The following is a 23272-nucleotide window of genomic DNA, read 5'->3' on the forward strand; positions in this document are numbered from 1 at the left end:
TCATCGTACTCATGACGTCATATGCAACGATAACTATGCCATATGCTCAAGTCCAGCAAAATGTTCATCAATTCCATCTGCATCTCGCTGCTTAGTCCCATTCACGTAGAAGATTGCTGAACGTGTTATTATAAAATATTCCGAAAGAGCACATGCCAGTCTCGTCGATCGACCCAGCACAGCGAAGTGATCGAACAATCAAATGATGGAATCATTCGCATTCGGGTTGTCGATTCATTAATACGCACAATAGCCGCACTGTTCGATCGAGTTGTTGTCTCGACGACTAGTCTATTTTCTAGTTGAAGATATCGACACATTTACTGCCCGCTGAAATTTCATTGGGTTTATTGCAAACAAAATTTGCCATAGTCAACGCCTGATAACGATCAGGTCCACAAGTAACAGCATCAAGCTGTCTTATGCTTGGGTTGCCATTTTAGCAACCATAAAGCTCAAGCTGTTTTGCGCTGGGTGCATCACGTGGCGTTTATTCTTAGATACGACCAAAAACGGCACAACGTAAACTTTACCCGGCCTGTTCCTGGGAGTATGTTTTGTCTTTGCACTCTTCATGTTTTACACTCATCGCTTTCATACTATTATTATATATTGGTTTTTCCCATCCTGATTTTTATGACAGCAGCTATTCAACTCGCGTCTATCTACAATGGAGATTAACGACGTCTCCGATTCGCGGCACTCCCCCCGACAACAAAATCGTGCTAGACAAATCCCGACCTCATCCTCTGCTCCTTTCGTCTCTCCTGTTGCGGGGCACCATGACCTCGAACGAGGCGCCTCCACAAACCAACGCGGCGTGCCTACCTCCATTTCCGCGGCAGATTTCAAGCGAAAGCGCTCGCTAATCCGTCCAGAGCGCTCCAGAATCAACCGCGACCATCCGACGTACTACTACACACAACATGCTGCCCAGCAAAACATGCCGGTCCTGCCCTCCACAACGGGCAATAATCCCACCATCTACGATCCCGATGATGCCCTTGAAGGCTCGGGCTCCCCGTCCGCCGGCGTGGCTCCAGTACCGTTTTCAAGCCAAACTGGTCGACGCGGACGCGCCAGATATTCCGCAGGGGAATCTGTTTCACGCGCCGAAGAAAATATGTTTGCCCCAGTGGCCGACGACGAATACTACGAAGAGGATGAAGACGAGACCGACAAGGGCTCGCCTTCTTCCAAGTCCGGTGCCATTCACGCCGTGTCTAGCGAATCGCCGTCTGCGTCACCTGCGCCATCGCCTCTGATGTCCAAGGACGATACCGTCGGTGTAAAGTCGGGACTGTCGCCACCCAAAGGGCCGTATAATCCAAATGCGGAGAAGTATAAACCGCCTTCGTTGTGGCAGGTCTACTGTTCCCTCGTCACCTTCTGGGCACCGTCCAAGGTGCTCAACTGGTGTGGCATGCCAACCAAGGCGAGGCAAAGCGCTTGGCGTGAGAAAATGGGCTTGATCTCGATCATCTTGATTATTGCCGCATGTGTAGGTTTCTTGACCTTCGGCTTCACCGAGACCGTCTGCAGTGCACCAGCTTTGCGTTTGAGAATCAATGACATCAACGACGGTTACATGATTATCCAGGGACGTGCCTACGATCTGACGCGCTCTCAACACCCGGCGGCCGCAGGTATTCCCGGTTTAAGCAACGTTTTGTATCCGCCTGTAAACGCCGGCGGCCAAGATGGATCATTTCTGTTCCAGAACGTGAATTCAGACTGTAAGGGTTTGTTTTTGCCTACCGAGAATTCCAGGATACCACACGACAGCGATGGAAACATGGCTTGGTATTTTCCATGCACGACATTCAACCAGGACGGGTCGTCTAAGCCTAATTACACGTGGCCATACTATACTGGATATGCATGTCATACATCGACACCGGCACGGGAAGCTTATTACGGTCTGAGAATTACGGGTGAGGTCTATTTCACCTGGGATGACGTTCGCAATTCATCGCGCAATCTTGTCGTCTATAACGGCTACGTTCTCGACATGAACTTGCTCGACTGGCTCGATCCCAGTGACGTTCAATTATCAACGAATCGATTCAATGAGCTCCGCAATGCGACCGCGGCAAATGAAATTCGCGGCATGGATATCACTCGCCTAATGACTTCGTCTTTGGATCGTAAGATAGCGAAATGTCTCACTGAAACCATCAAAGTGGGATCGGTTGATACGGACACGATTGGCTGCATCGCATCAGATGTCGTCTTGTATGTCTCGCTTGTGTTCATAGTCGTTATCGTCATGGCCAAGTTCCTGCTCGCTTTAGTTTTTGCTTGGTTCTTGTCGTGGCGTGTCGGTGTCAAGTATTCCAAGAATGAGAAGAAGCGGCTCGCCGAAATCGAAGACTGGGCCGACGATATATACCGTCCAGCTCCACATATCGTGAACGCACACAACAACGGTGTCGGCAATCGTGCCAGTAGATTTTTCCCGCGGACCTCCAGATTCACGTCGCCGTATGCCAACAACGAGCGTTCGCGCTCCCGTCAGCGTTTCCCGACTACTATGGCTTCTCAATCCCACTCGTCGACCTCTCACTTGATTGTACCCGGATCCGTCTATGGCCATTCCCGTAATGACTCAGCCAGCAACTTTTATTCGTCTGGAGCATCGGCTTATGGATTCCCGGCCGGCAACTCATCGCCATCGCCCGCTGCTGCAGTAATGCCTTACTCGAACTCGACAACCTCGCTCAACATGTATCCTAATACTCGTGGTCGTGAAGGTGCGCCTGCCGATAACGATAGCGGACGTTTGTCGACAGTTCCAGCCCAGGACGACGATGCAATTGCTAACTACTATCACGACAATATCGTTCCGCAACCCCCTACCGACTACAAACCGTTTAACTACCCGCTTGTACACACTATGTGTTTGGTCACCGCTTATTCCGAGTCAATTGAGGGTCTGCGCACCACTCTGGATTCGATTGCCACCACGGACTATCCCAATTCGCACAAACTGATTATTGTTGTCTGCGACGGTTTGATTCGCGGCGCTGGTAATGACATGACCACTCCGGAAATTGTGTTGAGCATGATGACCGACTTCAGCGATCCAATTGAGAATGCACAGCCGTACTCATATGTCGCTGTTGCCTCTGGTTCCAAGCGTCACAACATGGCCAAGGTCTACTCCGGATTTTACTCTTATGACAGCGAGACCATCGACCCGACAAAGCAGCAGCGAGTGCCTATGCTCTGCGTTGTCAAGTGCGGCACGTCAGCGGAAGCGGGCCTCGCAAAGCCTGGTAACAGAGGCAAACGTGACTCGCAGATCATCTTAATGTCTTTCTTCCAGAAAGTCATGTTTGATGAGCGTATGACCGAGCTCGAGTTCGAAATGTTCAGCGGCATTTGGCGGATCACAGGCATTTCGCCGGATATGTACGAGATCGTTCTGATGGTCGATGCCGACACGAAAGTGTATCCGGATTCGCTTACGAAAATGATTTCGTGCATGGTGCATGATCCTAGTGTGATGGGATTGTGCGGAGAGACCAAGATTGCGAATAAACGTCAGTCTTGGGTTACTATGGTCCAGGTTTTCGAGTATTATGTCTCTCATCATCTAACCAAGTCTTTCGAATCTGTCTTCGGCGGTGTGACTTGTCTCCCTGGCTGTTTCTGCATGTATCGCATTAAGGCTCCCAAAGGTGAAGACGGATACTGGGTCCCTATTCTCGCGAATCCTGACATTGTCGAGCGATATTCCGATAACGTAGTTGATACGCTGCACAAGAAAAATTTGTTGCTCCTTGGTGAAGATCGATATCTTTCGACGCTTATGCTCAAGACTTTCCCAAAGCGAAAGCAGATTTTCGTGCCCCAGGCTGTTTGCAAGACTCAGGTGCCCGATACGTTCCGCGTCTTGTTGTCGCAGCGCCGCCGATGGATCAATTCGACAGTGCACAATCTCATGGAACTCACGCTTGTGAACTCACTATGCGGTGTCTTTTGTGCATCTATGCAGTTCGTCGTCACCGTTGAACTGGTCGGTACCCTCGTGTTGCCGGTCGCGCTTGCTTTCACGGTATACGTTATAGTTATTGCCATAGTTCGGAAGCCAGTCCCCGTCATTCCACTCATCTTGCTTGCGCTTGTGCTAGGATTGCCGGGGGTTTTAATCATTGTGACCGCGCACCGATGGAGTTATGTGCTGTGGATGATGATCTACTTACTCGCACTGCCTCTCTGGAACTTCATTCTCCCCCTCAATGCCTGTGCGTATCCACTTGTCCTACTAATCCTTGTCCTCGATACACATGCTAACCACTCACAGACTGGAAATTCGATGACTTCTCGTGGGGCGAAACCCGACAGGTCCAAGGCGGTGACAAGGGCCACGACGAAGTGGAAGGCGAATTCGACAGTTCTCAAATCAAGATGCGCAGGTGGCGAGACTTTGAACGGGAAAAACGGCCAGCACAGCATGGTGCGTTTCTGCGGGCGCAGAGCCCCAATACGTGGCCCGTTGAGAATTAAATAGACAATGAGCCGGCGGACAAGTGTATAATATTGGGTCTGCATAGATATTGGTACTTTCGGGGATATGAGACAAATTATGCACGATTATGAACGTAGAGAAATTTTTGGCGCCCGCGCATCGTTTTCATTTTAGCATTTGTAAATTTTTTAAAAAAGCGCTGAAACTTCTATGGATTATTTATCCGGGATCGGGATTGTTAAGTATTTTGTGGATCAAATGGTCATATTTGAATATAGTAATCGCAACCCTCAAACACCCAACATCTTTTTAAAGCCAGTCCTCTATAGCTCGATGCAAACTGTCTATAGCAGTCCCTTCTTGAACAATGTCTCCGCAATCAAGATACCGGAGCCAGCGGCACCGATCACGGTATTATGCGATAACACAATAAACTTAAAATCGAATACCGGGTCCTCTCGCACTCGGCCTACAGAAATCGCGAAACCATTGTCCCGATTCCGGTCCAGCCTTGGCTGTGGACGGTCAGCGTCCTCGAGCACATAAATGCACTGTTTCGGTGCAGAAGGACATCCGAGGGTCTGTGACTCACAGACGTAATCCCGAAGCGCTTGCTTGACTTCCTCCACACTGGGCTTATTGGGTGTCGCGAACTTGATGGACACGCACTCGAGATGACCGTCTGAGACGGCGACACGATTGCATTGCGCGGAGACAGTTATATTCGATCGCAGAACGAACGAGCCATCCTCCGCGACGGATCCGAGAATCTTCTTAGTCTCCCACTCGAGCTTTTCCTCTTCTCCGGATATGTACGGGATGACATTGTCCAGGATATCAAAACCTAATACGCCCGGCGAAAATCCAGCTCCTGAAATCGCCTGGAGAGTTGTGACCGTTACATCCGTGATTTCTCCAAATTTCGCGATAAGCGCGCCGAGCGGGACAACGAGGCCCGCCGTGGAGCAGTTCGAGTTGCAAATGATGAAGCCTTGCTTTTTCTCTTGTTTGACTCGACGCGCAACCACGTCGAGGTGGGATGAGTTAATAAGCGGGACAACGAGCGGTACGTCTGGTGCCCGGCGGTAGTTCTTTGCGTTGGAAATAACCACGAGCCCGGATTCCTTAAATTCCATTTCTTTGCAATATAGTCAGAAGAGTCTCAACAGTTCAGTAACAATACGGCATACCAATATCACCAGCGACATCAGCATCTAATCCCGAAAACACAACATCGCAATCCGCAAATTCGGAAGCCTTACATTCGACAACCACCAGTTCAGTTGCAGAATGCGGTATCGTAGCGGTCTGCCGCCACTTGACTGCCTTCGCATACGACTTACCAGCCGACCGTGATGACGCGCCGAGCTTGTAGAGTTCAAACTCTGGGTGTTCTGCGAGGAGCAGAATAAATTTCTGGCCTACACTGCCTGTTGCGCCGAGAACACCTGTCGGACATAGCGAGTTAGTATCGCTAATTTGAGAAGTGGCAGCAAAATTGCATTTGCGTACCTGCTTTCTTTGTGGCAGTCATTTCAGCCAATTTAAGAATAATTCTTTGGTAATACGAATATTGTCCACCTTGCTATTCACCTTAGATACCAAAAGCGGAAAGTAGAAAAGGTCGTGAGTATGTTGTTTTATATGCAAACTTGCAGTTGGAAAGTCTTACTCATTTTCAATTTTTTTCTCCGGCCGAGAAAGAGGTACGACGAGTTCGCATCGCTAATTTTCGTACCCATTGATGGTGGCACGGACAAACTAAACCCAAAAGGGAAACGGGAGTCGGTATGGGGTTAGGGTCCTGCGACCCATAAGGGGTTTGTAGCGGTTGTACAGCGATTTGGGAATCTCTTGAAACTCCGGACCGACTCTGGAGATATTATCGTTCCAACAGGGTTCGTAACTTAACTACGCAGTATATTCGATATTTCTTTGGGGCCGCAGTTGGGGAGTATTTGATTTGAGTGAAAGGAATTTTGTCGTTGAGTTTGACAAGATTTTGGAGTAAATTGCAGATTAATTGTGCAAAGGTGGGGAATTCTCAAGGTGAATACGTGGGCATATGCGACTACTTGTCACAGACGGAAGCTTCGTGGCCATTGGCAGTGCGTTGGATACCCTGCTCGTTAGAACTATATTTTGAAAGAGGGATATTCAAACGAGTTCTAAAGTACAATAGGCTTCTGAAACGAGCATTTGTTGAGTCTGCTTGACGTCCTGTCGGTGATTAATACGTACGCCAAGTTCTACCGAGAATGCCGCCAGCCACGTCTACCTTCTCGGCAAATGCTGCATCACCGGCGGATGATGGGTCTTTGACTGTGGAGTCCAGCACGCAACAAGCGAACCTGAACAAGAAAGGCAAACAATCTGCGAATGCGAATGAGAGCGGAGGAAGTTCGAGTTCAGGAGCTGGGCCCAAGAAACGGAATAACAAGTCCAAGAAAGTGACCAAGTTTCTCGCAGGCGACAAAGAACCGGTTGACGCACTGAATAAGCAGACAGAAGGACAAGTGAATGGCACTTCAGACAATGGCGAATTGATGGAATCTGCTGCCCCTGCTGAGCCAGGAGAGAGTGTAAGTATTCTGTTAAAGGCTCTGGGTGTTAACGTTTGTGGAGCTTGGAACTGATAACGGGTAGGCTGAGATATGCTTTATTTGCGCGGAACCCGTAAAATATTCGGCTGTCTCGCCGTGTAATCATCGGTCATGCCACATCTGCGCCTTGCGTATGCGGGCGCTCTATAAAACAAACGCATGCGTTCATTGTCGGGTATGTTATGTTATTATGTAAACTGACAAAGTGATTGAAACGCTGACTAGACAGACGATTCAATCGAAAATTATCTTCACGATCGACAACGCGAAGAAGTACGAGGACTACACTGAAGGCGACATCGCATGCTCAGACAACAAGCTCGGGATCGATTTCGACAGACGGGAGATCATGGATGATGTCAGAAGATTGCAACGGTTCAATTGTCCAGATCCCCATTGCGATCATGTATGCACTGGCTGGGCGGATCTACGTCGACATGTGACCGAAGTTCACAAGAAGTACATGTGCCAACTCTGTACTCGGAACAAGAAAGTATTCATCTACGAGCATAAGTTATACACTCACAAGGCGCTGCTCAGGCACGAACGTGTCGGTGACGAAGACGGATTCAGGGGACACCCAGAGTGCCAGTTTTGCAAGGCTAGGTTTTACTCATCAGATGAGCTTCGCGTGCATTACAGAGAGCAACATGAGCGATGCCATATTTGTGACCAACGCCTCACTGGTAACAGCGAGCCACAATATTTCCTCAACTATGACACACTTGAAAGACATTTTCGGGACCAGCATTTTTTGTGTCCGGCGACGTCATGTCTGGAGAAGAAGTTTGTTGTCTTCGAAAATGAAATTGATTTGAAAGCCCATCAGATTTCAGAGCATCCAGAGATGTTCGGAACCGGAAAATCTGCGAGAACAATTGAGGCGAATTTCCATTTTGTCGAGCCTGTGACAAATAGTCGGAGTCGACCGGCAACCAACTCGTCGAGTATCAGAGGGCAGCAGCACGAGTGGCAACAGTCGTCGTCAAGTAGCTCGTCTCGACGAGGCAACAATATTCAGGTACCCCGTGATCAACTTGCTCTGCAGCGCAGTCTCGCAGCTGGCAGTAGCTCGCGCAAATTTGGGACGCAGCTATCGGTCGATTTCGGACAACCTGCATCGGTTCCGACAGATTCTGGTTGGACTCCTGCCACGATTGACGATGATGTTGCGCCTATCTCGTCGAGAGGCCGATCTGTCGTCCAAAACGATGACCATAGTGCTTCCGAGTTAGACCTGTTGTAAGTGGCATGGGTTCATAAGTGAAGTGTTAGTCCTAACAGTTTATATAGCCGACGGCAGCGACTAGATGAACGAGCTGCACAATTACTGACGCGAGGCTCGTACAAGTACGAGGGGTTCAGGAAAATCAATGACGGTTTCAGGAACTCGAACATCTCAGCAAAGGCGGTTATCCAAGGATACGTTGATTTGTTCGAGACTGACATCAACGAAATGACAATTATTGTGCATGAGTTCGTCGAATTGTTTAATGACGATAAACAAAAGAAGGCAGACCTTCTTAGTGCATGGGGTGAATGGAGAGCTAGGGTATTAATTTTTCAGTTTTATTTTTCGTCAGGTACTGACGAGAATAGAATGCGGATTTCCCTGAACTGCCGTCTAACTCGAACGGTAAAGTAAGCCACTGGAAAGCACCTAGCAAGAGTAGGCCGGTACTATCTAAACCGGTCAACATTGGTTCAGTCTGGGGCGGCCATCCCTCGACAAATGCAGCATCTACTTCATCTTCATCGAGCCGGCCGAATCTACAAAATATGCCGTCTCTATCATCATTGGTCCCAAAGCTCTCGTCATCTCATATCACCATTCCGATGGCGGCACCGACACGTCAGGCATCCCAGACGACACTAGCGACGGCGATGGCGCCTGCTATGTCTGCATCTGAGGCCTACGCAAGCGTATGGTTGCCGTCGGCAACCCCTACTCCGGCGCCACAGAAATTAACCTTTGCCGCTCGGAAAACTACAAATGCCAGTTCGTCATCCTCGTCTTCGTTTGCATCGACAAGCTCAAACACTCTACCGTCAAAAAATCTGAAAGATTTCCCGTCACTACCGACAGTCAAGAAGTCTTCGTCATCCGCAATCGCGTCGAAATCCAAAGGCACTACTCCAGTGAACGGGTGGGCCAAGTCTGCTGCTGCCACCATTACTACTTCAGAAGAAAGCGATGAGTCGCAATTAGCGGGAAAGAAGAAAGGCAAGAAAGGTACAATTATATTCCACCTTGGTTAATCAATCGTTTCTTGCTGTTTGTATGGACTAAAGGAAGTAGAAGGAGAAGAAGCTGTTAGAATGTGTATTGTGGTTTTAGGCTTTGTAAATATGTATCAGGAGACTGAACTAGGGAATGTATGTGTAAACCTGGCTTACCGTACATGTAAATACCATTCTTTGAAGGATACTGCGTACAGAATATAACAATATGTGTATGACTGGCTTACTGTACATGTAAATACCATTCATTGGAGAAGACTGCGTACAGAATATAACAAATCCCTATGACACCGATTTGCACCATTTATCCAATTGTAAAAGTAAACCAATTCCAAAGCGTATTTTACATAACCCAGCCTTCCGAATCTACCACAATCATATACAATTCGTTTTAGCCTCTATGTCAATTTAATATGTATGAATGTTTATCTTGACCGCATTTCATTTTCGTGGAAATGCAAACGCGCTCTCTGTATACTCTCCTGCACGAAATCCTCCCATCTCCTTATGGCCATTTTCATTGCTTCTTTCCGCAATTCCCGATCCACAGTCTTGACCTTGATGTCATACAAACCGCTAACTGGTCTATGATCTGAAACCCGCACATCATATGTGCGATAATCAATTGGAAAGACTTTTCCGGGGCCGCGGTAGTAGATACGATCGCACCAAGCAGGCGTGCGTTTCTTCTCGCTGCTGTCGTATGTGTCAGCGCCAATATCGTACTTGTACGTCGGTGGAAACGTTATTGGACTTTCGCTGAACGGACGTAATCGGATACTTGGGTTTTTCTTGAGCTGGGTGAGGAGCTGGTCAGATTCCAACAGTTTATCGAGTTCACCTTTCTCGAGCATTTTCATGACCGGCACACGATGAAGGTTGATGCGGTAGTTCATGTCGCCATTGACGAAACAAATCTCGTGGTCCAGTACCATAGAGCCGTCGCCACCACCAACGTATGTGTCAGCCATATTTGCCGTACTACCAATACCGCCGGTAATAAGTTTCGACTCCATGATATTCGCAATGTCGTTATTCCTAGGAATCACGTGCGACTGACCAGCTGCAAGATGGCAATTCACAAAACAGAGTGAAGAATCGTCTAATGTGAGCCGAACTATAATGGCACCTTTGTTCCCATGAAGGCCGCCTAGGCCTGTCTTTACTGTCGAAGAACGCAAATTGCCAATCTCGTGCTTCTCCCGTTCCTTGATGAAAATGCATGTGTATAATCCAATTAGCTTATCTGACAGCAAAACCACATATCGAGAATCCAAATGCGACACCGCTTCCGCGAGATGATCCTGCCAGGCTTTATATTGGTGGGACATATGTTGTTGTGCATTAGCTTTATCTTTATGTTTCTTCTTGTGTTTGAACATGCTTTCTGCAGTTCGTTAGCTCAGCACTAGCAGACAAAGCATGCCACAACTTACTTGCAGTAACAGTCTTGTTATCCAACTCCACCAACTCTTGGAACCCAAAGACGACAATATCCGGGTCATCCGCAGTTTCGAGCAGCTTCCTCAAGAACTTCGAGTCTCCTGATGTCTGCTGTAAATCCGCAGGTTTGGCTGCACCAACATTCCAGGTACATATCAAAGCCTGAATCGTGCGGAATGAGCAATACTCCTCTTCATGTTCTTGCATGTTCAGTTCTGAATTAACTACAATTTAGTAACTGACGCTGGCAGTTTGACTATAGCGGTGAAATGACGTACCTAGCCAATCTTGCTTGAGCATACCATCCCAAATTGTGAGAGTATTCTCGGTCGCTGTCATGGTAACCACTGGAAGTGCACCGAGTTTGAAAATTGACGTTCGGTCAACCGCCATACTCTGAATCGGACCTTCGTGTGCTTTCCAGTCCTTCATGACAATCCATGGCCTCTGCGCCACGTCATAGACGTAGACCATTCCCGTCCTGAAAGATACCCACAGGAAGTTTCCGACGCCAGTCATTGCAGTGATTTTGTACAAAGAAATGCTAACGACATCCTCGCAAGTCAATTTCGTACAAGAATATACTGACACTTTACCATCTTCATGACCAAAGTAAACATGCTCCGGATCTGTCGCAATCACAGCAGAACATGTGATGTCACCGGTCGGCTTCGCTGCTGTGAGTGGACGAGTGACCGTAAACTGGACTTGCTCACTCTGAGAGTAGCTCGGCTGGTATACTGTCACCTGCTTTGCTCTACCAACCCATAAGTAACTATTGACCACTATCGCACAAGCCGTTGCAACTTGAATCCTTTGTGACTTGGGTGCATCGCTTAGATGAGGCAATCCCGTTCGCTCATTAGGTCCCCAGACCTGTATACGACCGTCTTCATCCAGTGTCCACATTTCAAAGCCGCATCTGTAGATTCCCTTGATCATAGAGTTGTGAACGCCCGTGCGCTTATTGACGATTTTCAACGTCCTGACATCAGCCTCTAGTAACCCACCGTCTCTAGTACCAAGCCAAATCGCGGACCCTTCATCTTCTACTTGCAAAGAAGGCTTGAATGCAATAGCTGTGATTCTTAGATCTGGGTGTCCAATGTGGCCAATACAAGCTCCAGTCTTGACGCTCCACACTTTCGTGACCGTTGATGACGTAATAATGTATTCTCCTGAAATACTAATCACGCGGACGTCGTACTTGCAATGAATCTCGTGTGGCATGGAACGAAAGACTGGAGGCCGCCTGTTGGCACGAGACGAATCTGGATATTCGCTCAGCCGCTCGGATTCCTCGGCGGATGTCATAAAGTTGTCGTCCGAGTCATCTTCCATCATCTCTGGGCCAGAGTAATTGTCATAGCTATCTTCATCTCCAAAATTGGGCTCGGTGGTTTGCAGGCTTGCAGTAGAGCCGGACGGCGTAGCGTACATCTGGCTGTTGTACTGCTGCTGTTGCGGAACTGGTACTTGCTGTTTCATTGGTAGAGTAAGATGTTGCGAAATTTGCTGCGACTGTAATGGTTGTGAATAACTTGAATGCTGCAGCACCATAGGGCGCACTGGTAGCACAGGGGGTTGAAGTAGCTGTGGCAGGGACTGAGATGCAATCGTAGCTGTAGTTAGCCTTGCTGGCATCGCCGGTGACTTGCTGCGACGTCGAGGTGGAGGCGGAGCCGGGACTCGTACATATTCGTCAGATCTCCGGAACTCGTTTGAACGTCGTCCCAAATCGACGATCGACGTAGGGCCAGACGATACGGCCGGTGCAGGAGACATAATTGCTGGTGCTACCGGACGAGGAGGCAATTGCGGTGCCTGCTGAACCTGTGGCGGTGGTTGATGCGAGGGCTGATGAGCCGGTTCTGCTCGATGAACAACCTCAGGCTGCGGCTGGCCGCTTCGGAAGGAGTATGACGCTGATGTACGATATTGTAAGTTTTCAGAAGTCTGTACCACAGAAGCTTCAGATGGTGGTGTGTTTTGCTGACTAGATGGCTGAGATTGGAAAACATGTGACTGTGAAACATAAGGCTGCACTGTTGGCGTTTGCGAGGGTGCATTGTATTGCGTAGGCGCAGGTGCAGGTGTAGAAGATTGTGCACCAGCAGCTGCAACTGGCGTGGCAGGCTGTGACGGTGCAATGTACGGCTGGGGCTGAGGAGTTGCAGCTGAGGTCGTAGGTAATGAAAGTGGAACATATGGCTGAGCCTGCGTAGCTGTCGTAAGAGTTGTTTGCGAGGGAGCAACATACGGCTGAGCCTGCGGCTGCGACGTAGCCTGTTGCTGATATTGATATGGTGATGATGGATACGGTGTAGACCAACGCTTCTCAGCAGACGTGTTCAGAATCGATTCCGTAGTAAACGGAGGCAAGACAAGAGAGCGACCGCGGGAATGCTGATAGCTCGGCACAAGGGTCTCATTGCTGTCGGCACTCTGTCCACCTTGCCGTTCAACGACTTGCATTGAATGAAGAGCCTGAGGAGAACGAGTGGGAGAGGGATTCCTCTCAGTCTGGTGAAACGTGGTGCGCCCGTTCGGATCATTTGACAACTGTTCTGGTGGAGAAGCAGTAGGCTCGTTTACCTTTGAAGGATCATAGGCGTAAGATGGCACCAGACTATTTCCCTCATGCTTTGATGCATATTAGCTAAGTATTCCGCGGAGAGAGATCCCAATATTACTTACAGCCGCTGAAGGATGTCTCAGTACGGGCTTTGTATTGAAATTGATCTCCGGCGGGTGATAGTGCGATTCATGAGATCCATCGCGATATGCTGTACTAATGGCAGAGACCGTGGCCGCTTCGGTGGCAGTAGCTTGGCCATCTGCAGACTCATTGCCCGTAGATACTTTGGCTGGTCGTTGAGACTGTGCTAAGGCTGAACTATTTTCCAAAGGAGCTGCCGTTGAAGTAAGAGTGTACGGCTTTGGATGGAGCGGCGGCGGACCTTGTCGTGGAGTTGAGTACGGAGAGGATCCATGAGACGATATATCTCTGAGTGATATCCCTAGTGAAGCACTTGCAGAGCCTACGCCGAGCTTTATATCTCCCACTGATGACTTTGGAGTTGTTGCCAAAGGCACAAACTCTGAGATTGATTTTGCTGTAGGAATAATTCCGTTCGATTCTTGCTGATTTATAAGCGGTCGAACGACGTCACCTAGAGCTTCGACGCTCGGATCTCTCGCTCGATTCTTTTCCTTTTTATTCACAGTGTAGCTCCCGTTGTCACCACCAATTGCCATCTGCTCCCATTTGGAGCGTATGCTGCTGACCGAAGTGACGGGCGAGTCTTCAGACGACATGGCGATTCGAGGCGACAAACGCGCCAACTACTTGCTTAGTCTCGTCTACACGGCCAATTCCACCCGCCGTGTCCGCAGCGAATTAAAACGAAATGGTTCGTGAGCGTCGCGGACTAAAAAATTGTCAGATATGTGACGATATGCGTTTAATAGTTGGAAGGCATGGTTGGATCCGTTTGGTCTGAGATGTCTCTATGTCCTGTTCGTTTCATAATGAGTGCAGGGGCCGAATACGGGGATGTATCCGAGAGTGCGTTAAATGAGTAGTCACGACGGCTCAAGCTCACTCGAACGGCGATGTTTAATAACAGCAAGCTTTGGCAAAGCCCAAAATAGCCATCAGAGGCAAACCTTATTTACACACCTTGAGCAATGGAAACATTAAATTTATGATCTTTTGTTCGCGGCATAATTATACGACGAATAAATTTCTGTCTAGGTTAAATCTAGAACACTAATAATAAACCACGAATTTTCCAATACCAAGCCACCTTATTAAAAATGCAAAACCAAAACCATGCCCAAAAATACCAATATGCCAAGGTGATATGTACAAGAAGCTGATATCATGGATGCTGATGATGTGGTAGCAGAAGTTGCAGATGTAGACGCAGATGCTACAATGCTGGTTGCGTCGCTGCCGCTATTAGTAGTCGAGAACGTAGAAAGGGAGTTTTGCGAAGATGTATTTTGAAAATTATAGGATGAGACGGTGAAACTTGACCGAGCGGTCGCCGTCGACATTGAAGTCGATGCACTGCTTATAATTTGGGAATCTGTAGCTGTCGACCATATTGTCTGTAACTCAGCGGACGATAGGGACAATGAAGAAGACCATGTGACTGATGATGTGTTAGTAGTTGATTCTGAATAAACTGGTGCGTGGGCCGAAAACAAGAAACGGGAACTCTATTCACCTTCTGGGGTGGTGCTCATGGATATTATTATGAGGGATCTGGTAGATGTCGTTAAAGTGATGGATTCGACGCTGACCGAGCTCGTAGGATTGCTGGCGTTGTAAACGTCATTTCCACCGGCTCCCTTGGCTGCGAAACCAACACGCATATTATCCTTGTCATAAACGGTGTAAATTCCCTTTAAGAACGAGGCACCCATTACCCAGGTAGACGTGCCATTCACAGATACGCCTTGAATATTTGTCACGCAATTTCCATCGGCGTCATAAGTATTTCCAATGTAGTCACTGGGATCTATAGTCCACTGAACACCACCAAATCCAAATGCAAGCTCTGTAGTTGTATTGCAAGCAATCACGTAGTTTATGCCATCAGTCCGAACGACTCCAGCGCTCCCAACGAGATCCTTGTGAATTTGCAGTGCGTCGTCGGAAGGAATTAATATGAGGGTCGTGCCAGTATCAATAAGTGCTAACTTATTCGAAAAGTTTTCGCCTTTGCCATTAACGTAGCAGTCATCGACTCCGACAATCCACAGACCCTGAGTGTTAGCAAGGTCTACGAATGAAATTTCCCCAGTGAACCGTGTCGTGTCGACACCACCAAGTGCTATACTCCCTCCATTCGGATTGACTCCCGTTCCAAGATCAATCTTAAGCTTGAATTAGAATATGGCCAAATAGTATTCAAGTATCGGCTTTCTTACCGCAAAGACGTCTCGTGAGATTAGACCACCATCGGCAAGCATAGCCATGATGGAAGGATAACCATTAATCTGCACGTCGCTCGCAGAAAGCCCGAGTACACCTAGATGCAGATAGTTAGCAATTTGTAAGTGTCTCATGAAAGCAGTTAGTAGAGCATTACCATCTACCGGAAACGCATTAAAGGAATTGGCGACATCCTCGACCAGTCCAAATCCCAGGCTCATGTTATAGCCAGCTATTTCGACATAGTCAGTAGCTGCGACACCAGAAACTTTTCCTTGACCATAGCTAATTGAGAAGCGCTTGTCGTAATAGACTTCAAGGGTCGTAGAGTTCTCTGGGCCGAATTGACGGTGCGATATGCAAGAGATGTTCGTGCAACTTTCTGAATATACCCACAGATCGTAGGACCCAGTATCTACCACAACACTGAATACAGAGCTGGTATCCGAGCCTAGTTGGATGTTCACATAGTACGATATGTCGGATCCATTCTGATCTATTTGTACAACATTTTTGACCGAGGATCGGATAGGGTCGCAATGTGTACAGCTGTAGGTCCCCCCTGGCCGACGGTACTCCGTTGCATACAGCGACAGCGACACCATTGAACTGCATAGAGCAACATTGTTTTGCCAAAGAAGTATTGTCAGGACTATGTGAGATAAATACCACATCCGATATAATCGTCACGGCTATACTTTTTCTCGTCAGTGCTATAGAGTCGGCAAAGAGCAGGCTCCGGGGCGAAGTGGGTACGAAGAATTTTCAATTAAACTTATAGTTAATTGAGGTGCCGAGAGTTCGCCTAAGACCGCGGACCACTCAAATTAGATTTGGTTCCTGAACCACATGCACAAGGCTGGGCGATGGTTTACGAGCCCAGTTCAAACCATACAGATGCAATCACCCAAAAAAACCAGCTACATTACTCATTCTACCAGTACCGATAAATAAGCAACATGTAAACCTGACTGAGACGCATCTGAGAACATGTATTACAATGCAAATAATTGCTACCTGTATAAAAGGCCAAAACATAGTATGCAACTTCACACAAAACGCAATCATACACTTGCTAATCAACCGACCTCATAATGGGCTACAATTAACCGCAGACCCCAATTGAAACAGTCATCCCTTAACAGACAAAGAGTGTCCTAAATTCAGCAAGTTGAAAAATCACTTGAACGGGAATGATAAAGTCGGTAAATGGAAGTGTGAACAAATTCCTTAATTCATTTCGGATTTCTCCCTTGGGATATTTATGTCATAACTCACCCAGGACGTTTTCTCCCTTTTATGCCATTCTTAATGTTTAGCGCCGACTGTACGAGACACCCAAGGATTTCAGTCGGTCACAACTATCCGTCTTCATGTTCGTAGCTTCCTTATACTTCTCCTGATCGACAAAGAACCATCCCTGACTCTCGTCAAGCTTCCTTTGTCGACGATCATGTTCGGTATCGCATTTTTGCTGTAGTATTCGGACGTACGAGTTCTCTGCCCGCTGGTCGAGTTGGCGAAGTCGCTTGTCGTTCAAGTTCGCAGTGTCTTTAGGGTTGACATAATATTGAACATGGTACCTCGGGGTAACTCTCTCGACAGTATAAGGGGGACTCGGAGTGAATTCAAACCGAGTTTTGGATTGGAAAATGTTGTCACTAGAGGACGATGAGTTCTCGAATAATGAAGAGAGAAGAGGAACAATGAAGAGAAGAATAAGCGGAAGGAGCTGGATTAACATCCGAGGGCTAAATGTCTCGCCATTGGCATCACCATCACCACCGGGTGCCCGGCGTTGGCCTCCTCCAGGATTCATAGGTCGACCAAAGGTGCTAAATGGTGAGCCGCCAAATGAATGGATCCTGATACCTGGACCGCCGAATCCACCAAAACTGGTTTGGAACGCAGTACCGCCTCCACCACCGAAGAACATATTGAATAGCTCATCAGGAGATATCTCATCGCCATACATTCCATTGAAACCACCGCCCGAGGAAGTTCGTCGACTAAAGCCGCTTGGCATACCTCCTCGAGAATCTGGATCCGAACCAGTGGCATCGTATGTCGCTTTCTTGTCTTTGTCAGATAAAATCTGGAATGCTTTGGAAACCACTATAATTCGCCAATTATTAGTAAGTTCTCGTGAATGACTCTAACGCGGGGATGTCATACTCTTAAATGCTTCATCAGCACCTGGTGCCCCGTTTTTATCCGGATGCATCAGCAATGCTAGTTTTCTGTATGCTCTCTTGATATCCCCATCGGTGGCAGTCTTCTCTATATCTAAAATGGCGTAATATTCATGGTGTTTGCATTTCCGTACTCTGTTCACGGCTTCAGCCTGACCTGGAGTATAGTCTCTGGTCTGTCGACCCTGATTGTGGTCTCGGCTGGAGGACGACGTCGAATTCGGTTTCGAGGAAGATGTCGATGATGAAGACATCTTGGACGTTATAAGCTCTCACTTATAGCGATAGGCGGCGTTAATATCCAGTCAGTAAAAGTTCAAGATGGTCGACTCGTCCCTTGTGAATTTTGATCGATTGCGCTCCTATGTGTACGAAAGCAATTGGCCCCGATTTCGAATCGCCACTGGACAACGAAGTAGCGATGAATCACAAAGGCTGTGATTATTTTCAATATAAAATTGACCACAAACCCCCTATCTAGAAATATATCTGGAACAAGCACAGGCCTCGTTGGGTTAGAAGGTGCAGGCCAATGCTACTTGAAAAGACAGGCTTTTCGATATTCAACATATGGCTTTCTTGACACCTACGACTTATACAGAACAAAACTCTAATTTGGCCTGCGTCTTGCAAAGATGCTACGCAAAAGTGTGTTGCCACACATATTGATGACCGTACAGCGCCGCGTCGTTAGCATTTAGCCATCAGTTAGTGCGGAAATATACGTCCTGCGTACTTCTCCGCACGTCCCAAATCTCTCTTCGCTTTTGGAAGTGGCACCTTGGTGAGTAGCTTATCATCATAATGCTCAGTTTTGTCATTGTAGTATTCGGAATCCAATGCCGCATGGATTTTTTTTTTCGGGAAAAATGAATGGCTCGTGTTTAATTCTAATTAATGATTTAATGTTTAATTTTTATGAAATGTAAGCACAAACTCGTACAGGCTGATCAATTTGTAAGCTACACCGATTTGACCTTGCCTGTGTGGGGGTACTATACTCTATTTTGTCCTTATACCGAAGCTGTTTGAGCAGCAAACCAGTTGACATGTTCAGATCTGTAGTCACTTGGTCTAAGTTATCAATCCGACAGCCTTTTGTTCTATCCGACATTAAATCGGGTAATAGGCGCTATCACAGTATATCTGCTCCCAATCAAGGTGCCCTGACCACGCGGAATAAAGGTGCGAACATTGGTAACTTTGCCGGTCGACGGCTGTTTTCCCTTACTTCCACAACAATGTCGGAGCCTCAGAAGTACGAATACGTCGCCGTTATCCCAGATAAGGTGGATGCAGTAAGTCTAAGAAATTCTCCGAAGTAATCAATTATTAAGGCCTACGTAGTTAGAGCGTCGTGTCGCTGTTCGAGCGACTCATTTAGAGAATGTCAAAAGGATGTTCGATGCCGGAATCATGGTCTCCGGAGGTACGGTATTAATTGCATGTTATCATCAGTGCATTAAAATAACATTTGTCGACGTAGGAGTTTATCTCGACGGTCCTGTGGTTGAAGGCAGCACTCCGTCATTCAAGGGCTCCGTTGTCAACATCATCGCTGAGTCAACAGAGCAGGTTAAGGAGATCCTAAGCAAGGACCCCTACACTTTAAATGACGTCTGGGACTGGGAAAAGGCTCAGATTTTTAACGTATGTAACAAAATAGTTGGCGATTATGTATTGCGGCCACTGCTAATGATCGATAATATCGTCTAGTTCATTTGCGCTGTTCGCAAGGGCAAGCCTTAGTTATTTGCATAAGTAAAATAGATATTTTGTATGTTTCGGGAGTCATATAGACACTTAGAGAGTAATAATAGATGCAATTGATGAGCTACCTTGCGCGCCAATATAGCTCCGTCACTGGGATCCTTGCAAATCAGCAAGTGCCAGCACAATATTAGCATGCTCGAGTTCCACTGATGAGCTACCGTATTATAGCTCCATAACTGAGGTCCTTGCAAATCAGCAAGTGCATGCGCAATATTAGCATGCTGTAGTCCACTTGATACCACACTGACCGGCTTAGATGCCATATTTCTAATATGCAAATAAAAATATTTTTAAAAGATCCGCACTGGCGATATATACTCGATGCTGCTGGTGCAGTTTCATCTCGAGCGAACAAAAACTCAAGGCGTACGCCCAGCTATAGTAGAACCTCGCTAAGCCGATACGAAGTGGCCATATTATTTGGTTGAAATATTTTTCTAACAATAATACGGATTTTTACAAGGAAAAGATACAGGGGTTCTCGGTTAATAGCGAATCGGAATAGATAACAATCAGTAAAGGTAAGCGGTTAGACATTTGAGCCTTCATATGCGCCAACGTTTTCGTGCTTTTAATGTCTCGGTTCAAAACTATCTCGATTTGCAAGCGAGTAGCTCAACAACGGGAATAGGCGCTCGAAATCGACAATATACCTCAAAAATTCTGTACAGGACAATTTCCGGTGTTTGTTACATCTTGTTGGTCACGGCTACTTTGGTTTTGATTTTCAGATCTCAATAAATCCTGAACATTAGACTGCCCAATGTCACGGTGGGTTGTGAGGACGCCCATAGGTTGCTCGGTTTTATCGCGCCATGCTTTGCGGAATTGTCAAAGGACAACTCGAGTGCGAGGCCCTGCCACTATTTCAGTAACAGGATACTCGTCTGGCGTTCGAAACTGGTCTTCAAGTCGGCCAGATTTTGCCACGGGGCCTGCTAAAGCGAGTGATGAAAGTGGATCGAGTCGGATACGGGAACCTTCATCTTCGGTTGCATCGTTGTTAGGTACCGTCTTCTCCGCACCAGCCAGGGTTGCAAGTGCCGCATCAGAAGTATTTTCAAGGAGCACGGGTGCAGAGAGGAGTGGCATTTCGGGATCAAAGGCGTTCTCGGATCCGCTGTCACTCGTCGCAGCCGAAATGACGAACTTAACGAATAACATCAGAAACCTGCTGGGATCGGCGCATCCCAACCTCGATACCGCAGCCAAATATTACGTTCAGAGCCAAGGAAAGCATATTCGACCACTGCTGGTATTACTAATGAGCCAAGCAGTACTGCGTGCACCGAAGGCAGATAGCTATGAACAGAAGTATAATGTCGACGAAAGTATAAGCCCGTTGGATATCCTTCGAGATTTCAATCCGACGAACATAATGTCAACAATTGCCACCACAGTCTCTCAATCGGCGGCAACGACTACGAAGTTTCAGACCGTCGAAGAAGAGACAGGAATTTTACCGTCTCAGCGGCGCCTTGCGGAGATCACGGAAATGATCCATGCAGCGTCATTACTTCACGACGACGTCATCGACGATGCTGAGTTACGACGGGGAAGCTTATCAGGAAATAGTGCGTTTGGTAATAAGATGGCGATTCTGGCGGGTGATTTCTTACTCGGCCGGGCTTCTGTTGCATTGGCTCGGTTAAGAAATGCCGAGGTTACCGAACTCATTTCTACAGTTATAGCTAACCTTGTCGAGGGTGAGGTTATGCAGCTTAAAAACACTGCTCCTGAAGATGCTGTTACTGGCGTGGCCACTCCCGCCACGTTTGACTATTACCTCGAGAAGACATACCTAAAGACCGCCAGTTTAATCTCAAAATCGTGCCGAAGCGCGGCTGTTCTCGCTGGTGCGCGGGAGGACATTGTGGATTCCGCATATCAGTATGGAAAGAATTTGGGCATGGCATTTCAGTTGGTTGACGATCTGCTCGATTACACCGTCACCGAATCTGATCTGGGTAAGCCAGCTGGTGCTGATCTACAGCTTGGTCTTGCCACTGCACCGGCTTTGTTTGCGTGGAAACAACATCCTGAACTAGGACCAATGATCAGGCGGAAATTTTCACAACCTGGCGATGTTGAAAAGGTATAATGAAAGTGATTTACTTCTCAAGAAATATTGTTCTAATGAAGTTTGCAGTCTCGACAGTTGGTCACAGAATCAGATGGGGTTGAAAAGACGCGACAATTGGCGAAGGAGTACTGTGATCAAGCCCGAGACGCCATCGCAGACTTCCCAGATTCCACCGCAAAAGTTGCATTAATCGACATGACAGTTACAGTGCTTAACAGAAAGAAGTAACAATAAGGAAGAAACTAAAGGTCGTCCGATATGGAAATTTGGCAATTAAGACGACATCTGTGCCGAACTTTATTCCAATAGTGCTATATTGGCAAGGCTTACCGATGGCAGGGCCTTGGAATATCCTGGCTTATCATTTTCTTCTATTGTGAATTTTGTGGACGTGGATTATATATCGCGTCTGTTCCGCAATAAAATTGACGACTTTTGGGATTTCCTTTGTAGCATATCATTTTTGTGGTTCTTACGCTTTATCTAGACGCGAATTTAGAGTGACTTTTGAGCCTTCGTATATAGTTGTCCAGTTGAGTTTACTTGGTTGCTATTTATCAGTTCATTTGTATTACTTATGCTCAAGTTTGTAGTCGTTGTTAATAACTCCAGCTTTTAAAGTCCATGTTCCATATATCAATCCAGCGAAAAAGAGAACTCCCCCCAATTAACAAATCAAGAACACCGAGTTATCTTTTGATATACAACCATTTTCAGTTCGGCGCACTTGTCTACTCCATCACTCGCGCGCCGCCCTTCATTTGTGGTCGGGCTTCTTCATACTTTGGTGGGGGAGTCTGCTTCTGTGGCTGAGGCGCCGAAGACACGGCAGGCCCCATGGCGTTGTCTCTGTACTGGGCAGGACGCGGGGACACAGCACGAGCAGATTCACGGGATCGAATGTGGCGAAGGGAATAGCCACCTCGTTGGATGACGTCGGAATAGACTCCAGGTGCACGAGCTGTGTTAGTAACACCGTTGGCGGCATCCTCTCTGCGAGTATAGTATATGTACTCTCTGTCGAACAGTCGTTAGCATTTAAAAAAGATAAATACACAGAATATGAGTGGCAGGGATGGGGTACCAACAGATAGAGTGCATGGAGAAGACCGGGCAAATAACCGAGCATAGTGAGGCCAACGTTAATGATAAAATCAACGGAGCAACCGCTGATGAAGAAAACTCCTAAAGGAGGAACTACGCACCATCCAGTTAATTCTAAATCACTGAGTTAAGATTACTGAGATGACTTACTGAAAAGGGAGGCGATCACAACGATCAAAGAACCAATAGGATCCATTGTTTCACTGGTACAAATAATTAACGTGAGGTTCAATCTCAAATCTGGATTTGAACGAAATAACTGTGAATAAAACCGATCCGGTGGTGACTGATTATAGATGATTCAAGACAAGAACAGAGAATCAAGCGGACCAGGATAGAGCTGATGCTATATATGTCTGTTGTGAAACGGTTTTGCACCAGGCCACGATGGACGCGGACAAGTGGTAGCTCGTG

The 23272-nt window shown here is 47.3% G+C and overlaps 9 protein-coding genes across 9 annotated transcripts; 4 read left to right on the forward strand and 5 right to left on the reverse strand.

Annotated features, from left to right (window-relative positions):
- Nucleotides 1-597: 597 nt before the first annotated feature.
- Nucleotides 598-4769, forward strand: V1513DRAFT_440369 (chitin synthase-domain-containing protein). The gene is made up of 2 exons (XM_066897359.1): nucleotides 598-4250; nucleotides 4310-4769. The coding sequence occupies exons 1-2, from the start codon at nucleotides 671-673 to the stop codon at nucleotides 4510-4512; spliced, it is 3783 nt and encodes a 1260-aa protein (XP_066754778.1). The 5' UTR covers nucleotides 598-670; the 3' UTR covers nucleotides 4513-4769.
- V1513DRAFT_440370 (uncharacterized protein) lies at nucleotides 4624-6146 on the reverse strand. The gene is made up of 3 exons (XM_066897360.1): nucleotides 5987-6146; nucleotides 5665-5922; nucleotides 4624-5612 (listed from the first exon to the last, which is right to left on the reverse strand). Exons 1-3 carry the CDS (start codon nucleotides 6006-6008, stop codon nucleotides 4819-4821), a joined length of 1074 nt encoding a protein of 357 aa, XP_066754779.1. The 5' UTR covers nucleotides 6009-6146; the 3' UTR covers nucleotides 4624-4818.
- A 195-nt stretch (nucleotides 6147-6341) lies between these two features.
- V1513DRAFT_411622 (uncharacterized protein) lies at nucleotides 6342-9604 on the forward strand. The gene is made up of 5 exons (XM_066895734.1): nucleotides 6342-7056; nucleotides 7121-7252; nucleotides 7307-8319; nucleotides 8371-8629; nucleotides 8677-9604. The coding sequence occupies exons 1-5, from the start codon at nucleotides 6733-6735 to the stop codon at nucleotides 9334-9336; spliced, it is 2388 nt and encodes a 795-aa protein (XP_066754780.1). The 5' UTR covers nucleotides 6342-6732; the 3' UTR covers nucleotides 9337-9604.
- A 139-nt stretch (nucleotides 9605-9743) lies between these two features.
- Nucleotides 9744-12102, reverse strand: V1513DRAFT_457380 (Endonuclease/exonuclease/phosphatase; the record flags this gene model as incomplete). The annotated part of the gene is made up of 3 exons (XM_066899618.1): nucleotides 9744-10705; nucleotides 10755-10976; nucleotides 11040-12102. 3 exons carry the CDS (start codon nucleotides 12100-12102, stop codon nucleotides 9744-9746), a joined length of 2247 nt encoding a protein of 748 aa, XP_066754781.1.
- A 2886-nt stretch (nucleotides 12103-14988) lies between these two features.
- Nucleotides 14989-16380, reverse strand: V1513DRAFT_376369 (aspartic peptidase domain-containing protein; the record flags this gene model as incomplete). Its single annotated transcript, XM_066894926.1, has 3 exons — nucleotides 14989-15648; nucleotides 15703-15803; nucleotides 15864-16380. 3 exons carry the CDS (start codon nucleotides 16378-16380, stop codon nucleotides 14989-14991), a joined length of 1278 nt encoding a protein of 425 aa, XP_066754782.1.
- A 641-nt stretch (nucleotides 16381-17021) lies between these two features.
- Nucleotides 17022-18152, reverse strand: V1513DRAFT_457382 (DnaJ domain-containing protein; the record flags this gene model as incomplete). The annotated part of the gene is made up of 2 exons (XM_066899619.1): nucleotides 17022-17821; nucleotides 17882-18152. 2 exons carry the CDS (start codon nucleotides 18150-18152, stop codon nucleotides 17022-17024), a joined length of 1071 nt encoding a protein of 356 aa, XP_066754783.1.
- Nucleotides 18153-18912: 760 nt separating this feature from the next.
- Nucleotides 18913-19804, forward strand: V1513DRAFT_440385 (uncharacterized protein). Its single transcript, XM_066897361.1, has 4 exons — nucleotides 18913-19196; nucleotides 19246-19327; nucleotides 19385-19548; nucleotides 19615-19804. The coding sequence occupies exons 1-4, from the start codon at nucleotides 18948-18950 to the stop codon at nucleotides 19645-19647; spliced, it is 528 nt and encodes a 175-aa protein (XP_066754784.1). The 5' UTR covers nucleotides 18913-18947; the 3' UTR covers nucleotides 19648-19804.
- Nucleotides 19805-20322: 518 nt separating this feature from the next.
- On the forward strand, nucleotides 20323-22247 carry V1513DRAFT_290424 (isoprenoid synthase domain-containing protein). The gene is made up of 2 exons (XM_066894609.1): nucleotides 20323-21766; nucleotides 21821-22247. The coding sequence occupies exons 1-2, from the start codon at nucleotides 20435-20437 to the stop codon at nucleotides 21980-21982; spliced, it is 1494 nt and encodes a 497-aa protein (XP_066754785.1). The 5' UTR covers nucleotides 20323-20434; the 3' UTR covers nucleotides 21983-22247.
- A 34-nt stretch (nucleotides 22248-22281) lies between these two features.
- Nucleotides 22282-23224, reverse strand: V1513DRAFT_440390 (uncharacterized protein). Its single transcript, XM_066897362.1, has 3 exons — nucleotides 23009-23224; nucleotides 22843-22951; nucleotides 22282-22771 (listed from the first exon to the last, which is right to left on the reverse strand). The coding sequence occupies exons 1-3, from the start codon at nucleotides 23052-23054 to the stop codon at nucleotides 22486-22488; spliced, it is 441 nt and encodes a 146-aa protein (XP_066754786.1). The 5' UTR covers nucleotides 23055-23224; the 3' UTR covers nucleotides 22282-22485.
- Between the last annotated feature and the right edge of the window lie 48 nt (nucleotides 23225-23272).

This window comes from Lipomyces chichibuensis, assembly GCF_038497645.1.
Source record: "Lipomyces chichibuensis strain CBS 12929 unplaced genomic scaffold V1513scaffold_7, whole genome shotgun sequence".
Taxonomy (NCBI): Eukaryota; Fungi; Ascomycota; class Lipomycetes; order Lipomycetales; family Lipomycetaceae; genus Lipomyces; species Lipomyces chichibuensis.

Bases quoted from the DNA above. Each gene is read 5' to 3' on its own strand.
- V1513DRAFT_440370 (XM_066897360.1), bottom strand. From the start codon at position 6,008: ATGACTGCCACAAAGAAAGCAG. The intron at 5,923-5,986 runs GTACGCAAATGC...TATGTCCGACAG, and splicing joins GACTGCCACAAAGAAAGCAG to GTGTTCTCGGCGCAACAGGC. The intron at 5,613-5,664 runs GTATGCCGTATT...TATATTGCAAAG, and splicing joins TGATGTCGCTGGTGATATTG to AAATGGAATTTAAGGAATCC.
- V1513DRAFT_290424 (XM_066894609.1), top strand. From the start codon at position 20,435: ATGTCACGGTGGGTTGTGAGGACGCCCATAGGTTGCTCGGTTTTATCG. The intron at 21,767-21,820 runs GTATAATGAAAG...TGAAGTTTGCAG, and splicing joins AACCTGGCGATGTTGAAAAG to TCTCGACAGTTGGTCACAGA.
- V1513DRAFT_440385 (XM_066897361.1), top strand. From the start codon at position 18,948: ATGTTCAGATCTGTAGTCACTTGGTCTAAGTTATCAATCCGACAGCCT. The intron at 19,328-19,384 runs GTACGGTATTAA...TTGTCGACGTAG, and splicing joins CGGAATCATGGTCTCCGGAG to GAGTTTATCTCGACGGTCCT. The intron at 19,549-19,614 runs GTATGTAACAAA...AATATCGTCTAG, and splicing joins AAAAGGCTCAGATTTTTAAC to TTCATTTGCGCTGTTCGCAA.
- V1513DRAFT_440390 (XM_066897362.1), bottom strand. From the start codon at position 23,054: ATGGATCCTATTGGTTCTTTGATCGTTGTGATCGCCTCCCTTTTCA. The intron at 22,952-23,008 runs GTAAGTCATCTC...GATGGTGCGTAG, and splicing joins TGTGATCGCCTCCCTTTTCA to TTCCTCCTTTAGGAGTTTTC. The intron at 22,772-22,842 runs GTTGGTACCCCA...ACTGTTCGACAG, and splicing joins CTTCTCCATGCACTCTATCT to AGAGTACATATACTATACTC.
- V1513DRAFT_411622 (XM_066895734.1), top strand. From the start codon at position 6,733: ATGCCGCCAGCCACGTCTACCTTCTCGGCAAATGCTGCATCACCGGCG. The intron at 7,253-7,306 runs GTATGTTATGTT...CTGACTAGACAG, and splicing joins ACGCATGCGTTCATTGTCGG to ACGATTCAATCGAAAATTAT. The intron at 8,630-8,676 runs GTATTAATTTTT...TGACGAGAATAG, and splicing joins GGGGTGAATGGAGAGCTAGG to AATGCGGATTTCCCTGAACT.
- V1513DRAFT_440369 (XM_066897359.1), top strand. From the start codon at position 671: ATGGAGATTAACGACGTCTCCGATTCGCGGCACTCCCCCCGACAACAA. The intron at 4,251-4,309 runs GTGCGTATCCAC...AACCACTCACAG, and splicing joins CATTCTCCCCCTCAATGCCT to ACTGGAAATTCGATGACTTC.